We start from the raw sequence: 17323 nt of genomic DNA on the forward strand, positions 1-17323 counted from the left end.
TTATTAATTTATATAGCACCATCAATGTACATGGTGAAGAGGGTATTCCTCACATGAAAACTAGAGAAAAGCAAATTCTAACCCATTCTGGAATATTCTTCATTAGGCCCATGTGTATATAAAAATGTACTCACCTTTGGTCCTGGAGGCCCAGGTAATCCCGGTGGCCCAGGTTCTCCTTTGCCTCCTCCAATTGCATTGCCAGAATCTCCTTTTTCTCCCTAGATATACCAAAGGGTGAACAAGGGTTAAATGATTATTATGTGTTGTATTTTTCTATACCGTTCTGCTCTGTAGCTACAATTATGCTGTAGGCTTTTAGTAATGTTTTATTGCTGGTGTCTGTTGTTTTATGAATATTTGCTGCTTAGTATTGTATCAGGTTTTTTTGTTATATGAATGTGAATGTTGTAGGGATGTGCTCCGCTCCGATTAGGAGCATAGAAGCAGTAGCGGATTGGCCTGCTCCGCCTTACCCAGAGGCGGAGTAGGAGCGGACCGTGGACCCCCTAGAAGCAAGGCGAAGAGAAGCGACCATTTTTCGGAGCTCCGAGTTCAGGCGGAGCGCTCCGGTCGCCATCTTGAAAACATTTCGCCATAGGATTGCATTGCGGCAAATAATCGCGCATAACTACGTTGTTTTTGAAGCTATCGCTCTGGAAATTCTTGTGCTCAGAGAGTCGTGGATGGGGGTCATTTTGAGACCACTCTCACCTCTCTGCGTTGTCCGTGTCACGTGCTATATTTTTGTGAAAATCGGGTCAACCGCGCGGCTCAAACTGCGTTTCAGCTTTTCGCCCATAGGATTGCATTGAGGGAAAGAATCGGGGATAACTGGGGGGGGGGTTAAGCTATCGTTCTGAAAATTCTTGTGCACAGAGAGTCGTGGATGGGGGTCATTTTGAGACTACTCTCAACTTTCTGCGTGCTGTGGTTCACGTGCAATGTTTTTGTGAAAATCGGGTCAACCGCGCGGCTCAAACTGCGTTTTCGGCTTTTCGCCCATAGGATTGCATTGAGGGAAAGAATCGGGGATAACTGGGGGGGGTTTAAGCTATCGTTCTGAAAATTCTTGTGCACAGAGAGTCGTGGATGGGGGTCATTTTGAGACCACTCTCAACTTTCTGCATCGTACGGGTCGCGGGCTAGAAGTTTTTAAAAAATCGGCGGGAAAAATACCTTTTTCAAAGGGCTGAGGGGCAGAGTCAGCTCCCGGTCATGATGATCCCAAAGTTGGAGGAGGGCATAGGCAAAACAGGTAACTTGGGATTCTGGGAAACTTCTCTTTCTTCATCTGAACGGGCTTTTCCCCGTGTTTTTTAACACAGTAGCCCCACCAAATGCACAAACACAACCTGAAATCATATGCTAAGCCAAGAATAAGAGATAGAAACACAGCACTGCTCCCCACCCTAACCTTGGTGAACAACTGAATCGATGTGGTGCAAGGGGATGAGCTCCCCTAGGGCATCTCATCGTGGACGTGCCCCCACTCTCTCCTGCACTGGAAGGCCATAGAGCCTTCCAAAGAGAGTAAAACGGTGGAGCAATGCCTATCATGAGTTGAAGTGAATGGTCACTTTTCAGTGGTGGAGCAATGCCTGTTCTGAGTCGAAGTGAGCGTTTTACTTCTTCTTGGAGCTGTGGCTGTCAGTGTCTTGAACTGGCAGCTACTTCCCCCTCCCCCGGGCACGTCCCCCTATTGCTGGTAAAAGACAGATATAGCCTTTTAAAAAAAGTTCTTCTTGTTGTTTATTGAGCAACACTGCTGCTTTTAATTCCACCCCTCCTTTGTTTATTGATTGATTTATTCCATTTTATATGCATTACTGGCTTATCCTTGGCTCACTTCCTTATGCCCCCAGAAATGCCAGCTGCATGCCTGCCTGCCTTCCCTCCCTCCTCCCCTGCCCACCTCGCAGGGATGTTGTGTGTGGGTGCCCGATTTTCAAAAATTTGCCAAAAATCAGGGGATGATGGGATTGCTTTGAAACTTGGCATGCGTGTGTATATCCCCATGAGGTGTCATGGTGCCAAACATGAGGTTTCTAACTTGAACAGAAAAAAAGTTGTATAATTTTTTAGCTTTCAATGCAAGCCTATGGGGGGGGGGAAACGGAGCTCCGGATCCGGATCCGGAGCTCCGGGCGGAGCGGAGCGGAAGTGGGCGGAGCGGGGGCGGGGCGGAGCGGCCCGATCCGGAAAATGGCGGATCTGCAAGTGAAGCGGAGCGGGGGGTCCGTGCACACCCCTAGAATGTTGTAAGCCACCTTGGGAGGCCTTCTGCCCTGAAAGGTGGCATAGCGATATTTTAAACAAACAGGCCTTCTGTGTGGGAGAGAGGTGGGGGAGAGAGAAAGCTGCCTTGAGAAGGTTTTTCTGATAATACCCCTTAGTCAGTTGCCTGATAACATCATAGATAGTGAACTTAGTTCTCTGAATGTCAGTCCCTATGTAGTCAAACAGCATCATCCCGGCACAAGACGAAAGTATCATCAGCTCAAGGGATCCCTAAGGTTTACAGATGTACAAAAAGATCATTAGGAAAAAAAATAAGGGGGACCTCAAAAACAGCTTATGGAGTAGGACTGAGCATGCTTAGTGGGCACAGAATGCTGATTGATTTGTGTGTGGAGGAGAGGAGGATGGGAATGGAATGGAGTAGCCTGGAAAGGGCCATGACTGGCTGGAATCTTGAGCAGGAGTCCAACACACTGCGAGTGGCAGGTCCTGCATCCTCCAGATGCTCTTGGACTCCAGCTCCTAATAGCCCCAGCCAGCAAGACTAGTGGTCAGGGATTATTATTATTATTATTATTATTATTATTATTATTATTATTATTATTATTATTATTTGTATACCACCCTATAGCTGAATCTCTTTGGGCAGTTCACATAAGATAAAAATGCTTTAAAACAATATACAAAAATTAAAAACCACAAAAACATTACATACTGCTAAATGCCTGGGAAAAGAGAAAAGTCTTGATCTGGCGCCGAAAAGATGACAATGTTGGCGCCAGGTGGGCCTTGTTTGGGATATTGTTCCACAGTTGGGGGGGGGGCACAGAAAAGGCCCTTTCTTTTGTTGCCACTTTCTGAGCTTTCCTTGGAGTAGGCACTCAGAGGAGGACCTTAGATTATGAGAACTGGAGGGCCAGAGGTCCCTCAGCCCAATTTAGGAGGGGCCCATTCTGATTCCTAGTATAGGAGGAGGACCACAAACATGTTTCTGTGCTATTAATGAAAGGAAATACAGCTGTGACCACTTTCCCTTACCCCACTTAGGGAACCAAACAAACCTTTTCTCCCAAGGTTCCAGGAGGTCCTGGCTCACCAGGTTTTCCTCTCTCACCCTGTTGGTAAAATAAAGACATGGTTGGATACTGGTTGCAATAATTTATTTACCTTGTGGTAGGATTGGCTGAATGGAAGTGAATCTGTCCATATGTACGATGTAATAAACCTCTCCACAGTTTTCTTTTTCCTTCCTTTCTAAGGAAGATCAACCTGATGATGATGGTTTTATAAATGTAAACCAGATTTTTTAAAATTGTAATTTAAAAATTTGGCTGTAAAAAGTTCCTCTAACTTAGGAAAGGTTCCTTTTCTTTCTTATGAAAGAACCCTGGGGAAGACATCTTTGCGGCACAGGAACTAGCAGCAAGTCATTACAAGGGCTAAAACTGAAGTGCTGCCATCCTGTATATGTCCAGGATCATCCACTGAGCCCATATGGATGGTTTTGGACTCCTGTTTTAGGCAAAACGTCCTGAACTCTCCAATATTGCGAAGTTCTGAAAATTAGGGCCAGCCAAACAGCATAAACATTCACTTTTCATTTCATGAACTTTTTGTTCAGCAATGATCATTCCTCGTTTCTGGAAAGTTCTGGACACTTGCTACAACCGAAACAAGTGATTTTGTTAAGTATCTTTGCAGGTGTATCTGCCTTGTCTGTAAGAAGATATAATGTTATAGCACAAAAGATATACGGTCTGCATAGCCAAATGTTTTATGCCTTTGGGTTCAATAGATGCTGTATTAGATGAAAACAAATATTTAGTTATTTATTTAGGAAACATTATAAGCCACCTTCAGCATATGATCCCAGGTTAGCATACAATTAGAAAAACAAAACATTTTTAAAAATCAACAATAAAACGACATAAAACACAGCAACAGCAACATCCATCCAACAAACCAGGCGGAACCATAAAACAACCATTAAAACCAACTATTAATAGCACAGAAATATGCATCAGAAGGTTTTTGTTTTGTTTGAGTCTTTGCCTGGCAGGAAAGAGACATCAGAGCGGGTGCCATGCAAGCTTCTTTGGGGAAGGCATTCTGAATGCAAGGCATCATGACTAAGAAGGCTCTCTCCGGACACCACCCACCTAACCTCAGATGGTGGTGGGAACTGGAGGGTGGCTCCAAATGAAGATCATAAGGTACAGGCAGGCTCACGTGGAATAGAGTGGCTATGTGTCCTGCTTTACAGAAGACAGCCTTTTGTCTGAATGTGTCCTTGGACCATAAGAAGGCAGAGCAGCAGAGGCCCTGAAGTTGTCCATCAGCAGTTAGCACATGGACAGCCGACTCAGCTGGCACCCAGATTTCCTGGTCACAGTCTTCCCTATTATGGTGAGATGTATTGTTTTTCTCTTCAAATGATAGCACTAATTTCTAAAATTACATCTATACATATATGCTAGCATATGCAAATATTATGCAAATCTGTGTCCTTTTTCTCCTCTTTTTTGTTGAGGCATTTGTCTTTTTGGGCAGGGTGTAAATAGCTACCCTAATGTGGAAGAAATCACGTTAGCTTCAGCGAAGCTATTTAGGACTTTATAGGTAATTACTAGCACTTTGAATGGTTGTGCCCTGGAATGGCCCAGCAACTAGTGTGTAACTGTTTTAAGAATTGGTGAGATGAGGTCTCCAAAGCTGGTCTCCGTTAGTAACCTAGCAGCTTCATTTTGTACGGACTGAAGTTTCCAAGATTGTCTGCGAAGGCAGACAATATAGGGCATTTCAGCACTCCAATCTAGAAATTACCATGGCATGAACAACTGTGGCCAGGTTGTCTCTATTCAACAGGGGTTGCAGTTGGCACACCAGCTGATGGAAGACAGTGTGACAGGAGTACCTCTTTGGGCCTCCAGTGACAGCACCCCCAGAGAGTGCAACCCCATCTTTAGGGTGAGTGCAGCTCCAGTATCTTCTAATTATTAGAACAACTCATTGGAAAGCACGCTCACCAAGGAAACATGTACATTTCCAAGTGGGAAAATTGATTCAAATCAATGATTTAAACTGGTCTTTTTTCTTGGTAATTTCAATCATGGTTTAAATAATTGACTTAAATTGTCTTGAATTTGCATGCCCTGATCTAAGTTAGCAGCAGGTGTGTTAAAGGCTACCCTAAGGCTGCAGTCTCAAAAAAAAACCTGTCCTTCTATCATGCCCATCCTGTTTGGTATTCCAAGAGGAAAGACAGACATAATATAAAAATGCCACTTTCTTAGGGTTACTGATGTTCTGTAGCCCAAGCATCTCCCATTTATTTTATGCCTTTCAAAAAAAGTTCTTTTTTGGCCTTGTCATTTGGTTAAGTTTTGGCCATGCACAACACTCATGTAAGTAGTGGGATAAAACATTCTTCCCCAAGCATGGAAGTGCAGCTCAAGGCAATCCAATCAGGGATGGGGTTGTTGGAAAGGGCACCACAGATCAGATCAAGCCCAAGCGTTTTACAAGGTCCTACCCTCTGCCCCCTTTTCCCTGGGAGGCCCATCTTCCCTGCAACTCCACGGTCTCCCTTTTATTTTGGTGAATAAAGACAGAGAGTAATTTGTTACACATGACTGATAGCCTCCAATCACAACATAACCAAAGCCTGAAACATGATCCCCAACGTGGAAAAATCCCCACCTCCCATCCCCCAACAGGAGACACTTGGGGGCAGTCGCATGGAAAGTTCCAGGGTGGGTGTGTGGTGACACTGCATTGATTATAGGATGCAGCAGCCACCGCAGAACCACCCTTGGGCAGAGGGCTGGTCTGGCAAGCCTAATGGCCACCAGAAAGCCCACACTACCTCCCTTCATCTGGATTACTCGCTGCCACTCCGCACCACTGATACTGCGGAGTTTGGGGCCACAGCAGTGCCAACTTGGTGCTGTGAAGACAGCCCCCTAATCTTCAAACATGCAAAAGTAGAGAACACGAAGCAAGTTGATAGCTGGGTGGGCAGCTACATTTACTCAGGCAAAAATATTGTGAGCTTCCTGATGTCTTTGGATGGTTTTAATGTCGGTTGTGCCTTAAAGTGATGCCTCATTAGAGACCTAGAATTAACAAAAATGTGTCTTAATGTTTCTTAATGGGTATGGGTGGTGCCATGAATGGGAACTTCACTTGCAGAGTTGGGTCTGAGAGAAGAGTCCTTGACAGATCAGGTATGAGAAATGTGTGAGAGGTCAGTAATGATGAAGACACAAAGACAGAGTGAAAAAGCTCACTCAGAGTTTTTAACGAGCTAGCTGAAGTTAGTGCACTTAGAAAGCACAATAAAGGTAGATTAGGCTGAAAGAGAGAGTTCTCCCCACACCAGCCATTTGAATTATTCCCTGTGCTGCAGCGCGGGTTGGTGTTTCATCCCAACGTAGTGCGCGGTGCGGCAAAGGTGGCTTCATACCCACCCTACAACCTCTATTGCATGTTGTGGCTTTTAAGGTGAGTAGAAAGCCACCCCTGCCACTCGGTGTACTGGATTTGGACAACACACAAGGAATGAATAATGCAAATGGTGTGCGTGCGCAGGGGAGAGTGGGAAGCCATAATAGCTTCTTCCCCCACCGCGATCATCCAAACCCAGTCAGAGAGACTAGCCCCAGTTTACCCAGTGAGCTTTATGGTTGAGTGGGGATTTGAACCCGAGACTCCACCCAACTCTCTGGCCATAACATTGCACTGACAATAATAACAGCGGCAGCAACGCTATGACTATTATTATTACTAATAATCATAACTATAGGCTGACCATATGAAAACGAGGACAGGCCTCCTGTATCTTTAACAGCTGTGAAGAAAAGGGAATTTCAGCAGGTCTCATTTGTATGCATCCAGCACCTGGTGAAATTCCCTCTTCATCACAACATTTAAAGCTGCAGGAGCACTACCCTCTTTTGTATCTGGTCACTCTAGTATAGCTCCTGCATCTTTAACTGTTGTGATGAAGAAGGAATTCCACCAGGTGCTGGATGCAAACAAATGACTCCTGCTAAAATTCCCTTTTAGAGAATGAAATCCTTGGGCAATTATTCTGATGCAAGCAAAACAGCAACCTCGATCGCTTCAACCCACTGCTTGACTTGCCCAAACAATTGTGCAGCCCAACATCCAGTGTAACTATTATGCTGAACTCAGGCTATAAGCCAGTGAACAAAGCCATGTGGGTCTTGCATAATTTTGAGATCTAATTATGGTTGCTTCCATACTAGGTATTTCCTCTGTAATGAAGATAATTTGTTCACTTGGTTATTACGGTAAATCCTGATGATGTCTTTGTTATATAGCCTGAGTCCAGCATAATAGTCACATTGGAGGTTGAGCCACACAATCCTTTGAGCAAGTCAATAAGTTTGTTGCAGTGTTTTCTCTATCTCCCCATCTTTTAAAAGATTTGCTGCATTTTCCCCCTTGTTCCTTAAAATGCACTTGAGGCATTTCAGAGCTACTGCCTCTTTAATTAGTAGTTTTCTTCTTGCCCCTTTCTTTTATAGTGGTTTTTCCCCCCTCTCTCCTCTAATTAGTAGTTTCTTTTCACTGGGTGTAGACCTACTATTCTAGAACTGGAACTTCATTACTCAGTTCCTGTTCCTACATTAAGGCAGAGGGCTTTAATTGCTGCTTTCTTCCTCTTATCCAGAGCAATTGCTTGTTACTATTTTTATTTTATTCTTTTTATGATGGTAATTGCATAACTTCTGCATAAACATGTACTAGAATTTTGCCCACAGTGGTTAACATTGCCAGATGTTTTATGTGGAATATAGTACAACATTACATGTTGTATAGAATCACCATTCTAATTCTGCTGCTAGCTGACTGGGGAAAATGCAATGCCTCAGCAGTGCTAAAGGCATTTAAGGCGGAAGCAAGCAAGTTTGAATTGTGAGCAAGGGTGTAATGAAGAAAATAATTAGCTGGGAAATCTCTCTCTCTCTCTCTCTGTCTCTCTCTCTGGAGCAAATAGGGCATAACTGATGAAGAAAGGAGGAAATAAGGAAAGGAAAATATATGTTGCTAATATCCAACACCTTTAATGACAAATTATTCACATACGGGTCATAATACCAGACCTCCTTAAGAGACTGAAAATAAAACACAGACAAAGCAGTTTTAGGATAGAAATTTCCTTAAGTGCAATACCTTTGCTCCTGGAATCCCTGGCTCACCCTGCATTAGGAAAAGATGGAAAAATAAACTGAGAGAAAGAAAGAAGAGAGGGTGACTTTTTTTACATCCAGTGCTAACAGGCAGAGTAGTTGACCATTCCTTGACGAATGAAGGCTTCATGCCAATAAAGCACTGCTCCAGCAGCTTGATTTGAAGTTGCATTTACATCTGCTTAAATTTCAAACCCCGTTGGGTCTCACGTGGTTGTGATGGGTGGGAAATTCACTAATGACAAAATTCTATCCAGCTTTAATGGGACCAGCCATCTTTTAGGACAGAGAAGAAAACGGAATATGTGGAAATAGAATTACAGACAGGCAAGAATAGTGGGGAAGCAGGGCCATCCCTATCAGCTCTGCTGAGAAATTAGCTGCCTTTGGCTCTCCCTTCGTTTCTGTCTCAGGTTACCATTGTAAGAATGTTGTCGCTTTAAACATTGGTGCCTGAGTTTGTTTGTTTCCTCCTCCCTCCTTCCATTTTTTCCTTTTGTTTCCTGGCTTTTAGACTGAAGGCAGGGAGTGTCTTAAATTGTTATTGGTCTGTAAACCTCTCTGACAACCTTTCACCACAGCTGAAGAGCGGAGTAACAATGCCTTAAATAAATATTAAACACATTTCTGTTTCTATTTCCCATCATGGCTGTAAGCCTCCCACCCCCTCTCTAAGAGGTGGCCCTTGAGTCAAAAACTAACCTTCGTCCCTGCCACTGCAATTCCAGGAACTCCCTGGCAGAGAGAAAGGAAAGATAGGAACACTTTGACTGAAGAGAAAACGAGTGGTCATTGAGAGAGAAAGTTTCAAAGAATATAATACCCTTTTGCCAAAGCACACATAAGACAGGTAAAACAGAAGCCAGCATCCTTGGAAACATATCAGATTTAAACTAGATGTTGCACCAGCAGATTGTCTCAATCATGCATAGCACATGGGGTGGATGGATGGTCTGACTTTTAGAGCAAAGTGGGAGTGTGGGTGAGGGGAGCTTAATCCTCCCCAAGCTTGCTGTTTACATAGAACCGGCCCTAACATTAGGCAGAGTGAAGCAGTCACCTCAGGCGGCAGATGCACGGAGGCAGCAGCAAGACGTTGGAGGAGAGACTTACGTGCCAAGTGGCCTACTCTGCACCCCCTGTTAGCCTGCTACTTTCAGGAGGATGCTGTCCCTTCATCCATGTTGATGACAGATTTGCCTGCTTTTTTTACTTGGGAGGGGCTGCCATCTTGCCTTAGGCAGCAAAACATCTTGGGCCAACCCTGTGTTTACCTCTCTCCCCTCACATGTTTTTCTCCCAGCGTTGCTCACTTCAGATATCAGAATTCCTTACTCTCTACCTGTGAGCCTCATTTGCTCAAAAAATCCGATCCCATCCCTGCTTCAGATGTGATTGAGGCAGACCCAGCTTTTAAAACACACACACAACAGGCCTGCTGGTGTCACGTCTAGTTTGGCCTTTAGGTGTTCCTCTGAAGGAGATCAGTAATGATGGACGAGCTTCCCTGAAACACAGCTTGCCTTTCATTAGCTGACCTTCCCCTGCCACATTAGGGGGGGGGGAGTATTGGATATGCTGTGGGGCACATTCTCAGGTTCTGAGAGGCAACTGAAAGGCCAAACAGATTTCCCTGGGGCACTGTGTGAACTGAAAGCATTCTACCGATGCAGGAGCTCAAGAGACACACACGGGTTCCTCAGTAGATAAACCAATGTGGAAAGAAATTGCTGAGGGAGGGAACCATTGGGTCGGAGAGAAATGTGTCACTGCCCCCCTTCCCAGCCATTGTCCTCTCCCTCCCTTTTTATTATTACAGTGTTCTTTCTCTTATTTTTTTAAAATAATTTATACTGTTGTACCTGAGCATCCATTTACTTGTACATTTTATCTGCTAACTTCTTTTAGCACTAGTCAAAAACCCTGGCTGCTTTACAAACTCAAGTTCTCTGCCCCCACTTCCTTTTCACCATCAACTTTATGGAAGAGTTTATGCTGTCATGATTGCATGGTTCATAATTATGCATATTCAGCATTATTTTATGACCGGAGGAAAAATGTGAAGGTTAGTAGTGGGACATTAAGGGGAAAATGAAATGGAACTGAACTGAAATGCTGGACAACCATGGGACTTGTCATGAGATTTGCATAGCAGAAAAAATAAACAACTCCTCTTTGGCTTATCTGCACAGCATAGTAAAATGTGAAAAATTAAAAGTTTATCTTCATGAAAAGCTGAAACTTTAAGCTTAATTTTTATGGTTTCCCCCCTAGATTCTCATATTTTATTCTCTGGGACACAAAAGTGAGAGAAAAACAGCCGATGGTAACTCGAACGTGAACACTTTGGCTGTCACATCTGAATAAAGTAAAATAGTGTTCCAGAGGTAGCTTCTGAAAGTTTTGGTCTCATCTCTCTACCAATTATGTATCACTTTCCTTTGCAGTTGGACAGTTAAAGTAAATTCAGGCAAACTACTGAGACAGTGAAGCCTCCACACCCAGGGTGTTTTGTCTTTGGGGATTTTTTTTTTTTTAACACATGGCTTAATATGGCGGTAACATGAAAAATTACTTTAATAACTTTTCTGCTTCAGCTATTCATCTGATTCAACTTTTGGTGATTCTTGGTGAGGGCTGAAGTGCAGGCTATGGTTGTCATAGGGATATTACAGAAAATGGCCTTCCTCTGATAATTGATCCAAGGCTGAATTCACACATGACACTAAATAATGATTTAACTGTGTTATTTGGATGAGCCATAGCATCCTAAGGCTCAGATGCACTCCTTTCCACTCCCTGTCTCTGACGTGGCCATGAGGAGATCAGAACCTTCTGCTACAGTTTTTGATTAACCGTAGTTTACCATTACATCCAAACCCTAAACTGTGGCTGGTCTTAACTATGGTTTACTAAAGAATCCTGCCACTTAAACTATGGTTTGTCTTGCTTTGTCTGGGTTTGGACATCACAACAAGCTGCAGCTGGAAAGCTTCTGAATTGCTCCTCATGGGTGCACCAGCGAAGAAGCAAAAGGATGAACGTCAAGCTCACTGCAGTTCATCCTCAGAATGCCAAACCAAGGTTTAGTGTTATATGCGAATACAGCCAATGTTTGGAAGTATGCAATGCAAGTAATTGGGACCATCATGTTGTAAGTCTCCACACATCCTTCCTAAAGCCTGGAAAGAGGCTATGGAGATCCTGAGTATGATGGCTCAATCGATTGGAAAGGTATGTTACAGCAAGGGGGTGGGTAAGTCACCATGAACAAACCATTTTCACCAGCATCTCCATAGTAACCATCTTGTCCACTCTAGGCAGTCATATTTGACCACTCCCTGTTGATGCTTATCGCTAATGCTGGGGAGAAAGAAGTTCAGTAGATCCAACCATCATGCAGAATGTAATTTCTGCCCAGTGCAAGAAAGATACATAAAGCCTCTAGGAAAGATACAAAATAGTAAGAATTTCCTAGGCAAAACATGTAATATGCAAATGAGCCTTGAGATGTGTGCTTATTGGCTTTACATGGGAGGTGGGAGGCAGCCCTGTGAATAAATAGGCTAAAGAGCTGCACCTTCTACATGTTAGTAACTAATTTAGTATCTGTTAGGCTCTTCAGTGAGAACATCTGATTACAAAGAGCAAGTCCTAGGGAAAGAATTGAGAACAGATGGAACAATTTGTTGTTAGAAGTAGACTAACACGGGTTTTGAAAGTTTAGTGCAATAGATGAGCAACAGACTGTTTGGAGATACAAATCAGATCATAACGAAGAAGGGCTCGCAAACAACTTCAAACAAGGAGAGGTGTGAAGCAGATGAGGATGGAAGAAGAGGGAGAAGGATCATACCTCTCAACTTTCTGAAACAGAAATCAGGGACAAAGCTAAAAAACACAAGGGACAGAAGATGGAAATCAGGGATTCTATGTAATAACAGGTGAAAGAAACATTCAGAAATGCATCCGATGTAAGTAATGTTTAGTAACTATGGGCTAGAGACATGAAGAGGATTTTATGCAGATAAATATATATTGGAGGGTAGATTTCATTGAAAAGATGGCATGCCTGTCTTTTATTGTGTAAATGGATTTAATTCTTGAGTCATTTGAGAGTTTATAATGTCCTAAAATGTGCACATCCGTAAGTGCAAGATGTGCACGAGTTTAAAATTAAGCACAGCCATGAATTTAAATGTAAGCATGCACTTCAGTGCAATTCCTCTCCATTTCAGAGACAGCCGCATCCCCACAAAATGCTATGGTAGACTTGCTGAGAACTCTGGCTTACCAGTAATGAGCTCAGGGATGTGCAAAGCTGGTAATAGGCTCGGGCCAGATGGGAAATGCAGGCCCCATTTCAAACTGCTCATTATGTATTTTTTAATCAGTTCTAAATACATATGAACTAGAATGATTTATAAAAATGGTAATGGCAAGCACTTTTATTCAAGATGCATATAAGACATCACTTCTTCACATTCAGAAATGCACATTCTACCAGGGGGACTCGGAGTAGCCCCCCTCAAAATCGTAGGCCCATGTCAACTGGCCCCACTGCCCCCCCCCCTCTGCTCAGCCCTGCCCCAGCTTAGCTCCTCCTGCAAGTGGGAGTGGCTAAAGTATCCAGAAACTTACCAGGTTGGAAAGGCTTAATATTACGACTGAACCCAGATGTTTGGCTTTTCTCTTCTCTAGCAAGCTAGAGTTTGAAGCCAGGTCTTGAAGGATTGACATCCTAGAGGAATGACAAATCATAGTCTGGGTTCAGATGTAATATGAAGCTTTTCTGCTCTAATTAGTTTCTGGTTTCTTCAGCTGCTTCCCACTAGCAGAAGGACCTATAGTGGAAGAAATCGAGCAGTGTGTACGAGCAGGCTTATTTGTTATTCGTAAGCCAGAATTCTCAGCAAACACTTTGTGCAAATGCTTTGAACCTTGATCTAATGACAAATAGATTCTCTAGTTAAATAGATTCTGTTTACCCACCCAATGAAGCATGGATGGCTTTCATGTGTCACACCATAATTTCAATGGGTATCTTAAGGGTATGAATTTTCCTTCCCACAGTGGGGAAACAATTCAGGAGCAGGCATGCCATTTGTTCAGCAAAACATTTCTTCCTGGTCCTTCTTCCTTTGCTGCACTGGGCTTTGTGGTTTTGTTTGTTAAAAGCAGGAGATACATGGAAAGAATGTGAAAGGAAATCTTAAAGAGACACCAAACTGGTATTATCTCTGAAATCAGAGAGCGACAGTTGAGAGGTATGGGTGTGGGTGGCTGGATAAGTCAGACTCCATTCCTTGCAGAATACCTGAACTCCTTGTTTTCCTGGTAGCCCTGGCATGCCCCTTTCCCCCTGGAAGAGGAAAACAAAATAAAGAAGATGAAGAAGAAGGAGTGGGGGGCAAAGGTAAATCCCCTCATATGACCTTGGCAGGTGAACCTTGAAACAGGAGAAAACTATATTCTGTAAGATCTCAAGACGCTCTGTAGAAGTCAGCCTCCCTGGTGTGAACTTTTAAGATAAAAAAAAAAATCCTACAGTATAATTCATAAACCTTGATGGTACTAGCAAACAATTGACATGATAAAGCCACCATGATGGCAACGTAACTTTCGCCATCTTTTGGGTAGGGAACCTTTCTCTTGAATGACACAGATTAATGTCAGAATCTGACTACAGACTGGCTGTGCCAGCAAATAAGCACCACAGATTGTGGTATGAGTAGTGGTGCAGAGCCATTATGCTAATGCTCTATAGGGGTGGGGATCAACTGGTGTCTTTTCAGATGTTACTCAACTGGCTGATGTTAGCCACCTGCTCAATAAACACAGAGCCTCACTGGGCTGAATTTACGACATCTGAAGACAACTGAACTGCAGGGTAGAGGAAACGCAGATTATTTGACTCGTTGTACATGAATAGTGTTAAAACATTTACCAGCATAGTTTCCCAGGAATAAACTAATTGCTTTCAGATTTATCAATGAGCAGGTTAGTGACTAGCTCAGGTTGGTTTTTGTGGTATTTGAATGAGCACTGCTCACAAAGATGGAAGATAAACAATTGATGCTTAGTAAAATTATTGTGCATTAATCCAATTTTATTTTTTTTTACAAAAAAATTGTTACTGAGATGTTACTCTGAAAGGGTAATACATATAACCAGGCCTTGCATTAATTGAGAGTATAGCAGAAGTCTCTAATATTTTAATCATAAATTTTCTGGGACACAGAGAAATTATTTTAGTGTTGTTTTCCAGGTTACTTTTCTTTTGCAGGTGTCTTTGGCTGAAAAGAAAATTACCCCAAATGTGATGTGAGTGTCTCAACACAAACAGCTTGCTATGTGATAACAGATACCATGTGGAGGGATTTAACCCACACAGGGATTTTAAAAAAAGGATCAATTGGAGACTTCATTGGAGTTTATGCTTATATAAAGATGCATGTTCTTTTACTCTGCTTGCAGTATGCTTTAGATTTCCATGTTTGAGAGGTTTGTATTATCACACCATTGTAGTGAGAGTTTGCATCTGCCACTTAAAACAACATGAGATTTGAGTTGCTGCATATGTTTTGTCAGCCATTCCAAATTAACTCCAATGGGATGGACAGTCCCTTTGTCCCCTAGTATCACATCAGGAAACCAACAGCCTAAAAAGAAGAGGCAAAATTGTATTCCACTTTTTCTGATGTAGTCTAAATTTGCTCAGAAAACTCATATCTGAAAAAGACTGTTATCAGTATCAACGATTCCCAATACTTTCAAATGGGCAGTACAATAAATACTTTCCCCATTCTATGGATGCTTCCAGATGAATGATTTTGTGAGTCGTTTGCGACCGATTCACTGAGATTCAGGGCACCTGATAGCAACAAAGCTTGTATGGACCTCTGTGCTGATTGCTACTAGTCCAAATGGAGTCCGTTGACTAGCCATGTTGCAGCAGGAGCCATAGCACCTGCAGTGTAACTCCTTGCACTACCTCTTACTTGCTAAACATCCCATCACTCTCACACTGTGAGCTTTACCTTCATGGCTATTTTTATGCACAGGAAATTAAATGTTTCTCATGACAGGGACTTGCAAGGCAATGTGGGTGAAAATAAAACTTTAATTTTGAGGTAAACTAGTCAAAGTTAATGGTTTTGAAATCAGTCATGCTAACTTCAATATTTGTTTTAAAATTGGCTTCTTTGACACAGGCAAATTAACTATCCCCAAACAAACAATCCCCACCCTTTATCAATAAATACACATTTGTTTCAATGCTGTTCAGGGGGGATCTACACTACTGCTTTAAAGTGCTTTAAAACGCTTTATAACAGTTTTGACAACTGTTGGGGCCCAGGACACACTGCATATACAGTTTTCAAAACGTTTTCAAAGTGCTTTAAAGCGCTTTAAAAGCAGTAGTGTAGATCCCCCCCCCAGTACCCTTTTATGCACCAGGCTTATTTTCAGCAATTTTCTTCATTGTCTTTGCCCTCACTTTTACTTGCTCTCACTGCTGTTTATTTGGATTGGCTGTGGCAACCCAAATGATTTTGTTTACATCCTGTGACATCTTCATTGCACAAATAATGCTGTATTGTCATCAACAAAATGAATGGGATTCAATGTCAATGAGGGGAAATAAGGCTAAGGGCAGTGAGGGTAAAGAATATGAAAAAAAAATGTCACTGGCTAGGAACACCAGCTAGGGGAACAGGGGTGGGTGGGGTTGTGAATAGCACAGAAACAAAGCAAATATATTTGCAACAAGTGTCAAAAATCACCAAAAAGGAGAGGACATTTTCAATGCTCACTTTAGCAGACATGGAAACCAAGTAAGCAGTTTCAGCATATTGAAATATAAAAATGGTTATGTGAATCAGACTTCTTCCATCATGCCACCAGAGGGTAGTCCAGGACTTCATTTCAAAGCTTCAGAAAAGAAGACAATAAATGCTGCTCAGTTCTGCCCACCATGAAAGTTTCCTGCTGGTATCCTCTTTAGACTACACGTTTTATGGAACTTTCATTTTTCTTAACTATGACATTTGACACTTCCTCCTGATCACTGGCCAACTGGAAGACCCTGGATTAAGAAGCTAAATATCTCTAGAGTTTAACAAGCTGGCTGTGCTCACAGACAGGGTGTGAAACTTTTGATGAATAATCACTTCCACCTTTTGATAGATAACTTATATGTGGTGTTTTTTGTTCATTTGCATGGAACCGATGTGGAAAACAGGAGGCAACATCTCGGTGGGTGTGGAGAGATGTAACATATGTTGTATGGTGGGTCTTTGGAAGCAACCTCATGGCACCATCAGCAGTAGACATCTCTAATGATTGGTGCTTAATTTTTCTGCCTCCTGTTGCTTATCCTCTGCACCCTCTTCCACTCACCAGCTACTTTTCACCACAAGGTGACAAATACATCTAGAACCCTGGCTGGGGGAAACTCGGATAGGAGAAGATGGTTGGAGACAGGAATGGAAAAGTAAGAGAGGATTAAGCACTGTCCTTCTGCCTGTGGCTTCTCCATTGCAAATCATACCTTTCCGCTGCCCTTGGCCTCAGCTCATGATCTGCCAATGATTAAGCACCTATGAATTAATTCAAATTAGGATCTGGCATGGGTTAGTGTGTATGAGTGTGATTCTGGCCTGGAAAAAGTGTGAACTAAAGAAACTTACACAATTCAAGGAAACAGGCAGTCCCTAAAGACAGGGGAATAATTTTCTTTCCATCCACATTACAGTTCCTAACTGCTCATCTGCAATTTTGGTTTCCACGTACGTGTGTAAATGACACCAAGTGATGTAAAATAGTCAAGTTACACACTCTATATTCACCTTTTCCCTAAC

General features: G+C 42.7%; 1 protein-coding gene across 1 annotated transcript in view; it reads right to left on the minus strand.

Annotated features, from left to right (window-relative positions):
* Positions 1-17323, minus strand: part of COL13A1 (collagen type XIII alpha 1 chain) — a 121519-nt gene that overhangs the window by 54040 nt on the left and 50156 nt on the right. The window contains exons 15-19 of the mRNA XM_063133018.1: positions 9162-9194; positions 8443-8469; positions 5774-5827; positions 3303-3356; positions 135-221 (exon numbers count right to left, since the gene is read on the minus strand). Of these exons, the coding sequence (XP_062989088.1) occupies positions 135-221; positions 3303-3356; positions 5774-5827; positions 8443-8469; positions 9162-9194 (255 nt within the window). The remainder of the gene's footprint in view (positions 1-134; positions 222-3302; positions 3357-5773; positions 5828-8442; positions 8470-9161; positions 9195-17323) is intronic.

This window comes from Elgaria multicarinata, chromosome 8 (genome assembly GCF_023053635.1).
Source record: "Elgaria multicarinata webbii isolate HBS135686 ecotype San Diego chromosome 8, rElgMul1.1.pri, whole genome shotgun sequence".
Lineage (NCBI taxonomy): Eukaryota > Metazoa > Chordata > Lepidosauria > Squamata > Anguidae > Elgaria > Elgaria multicarinata.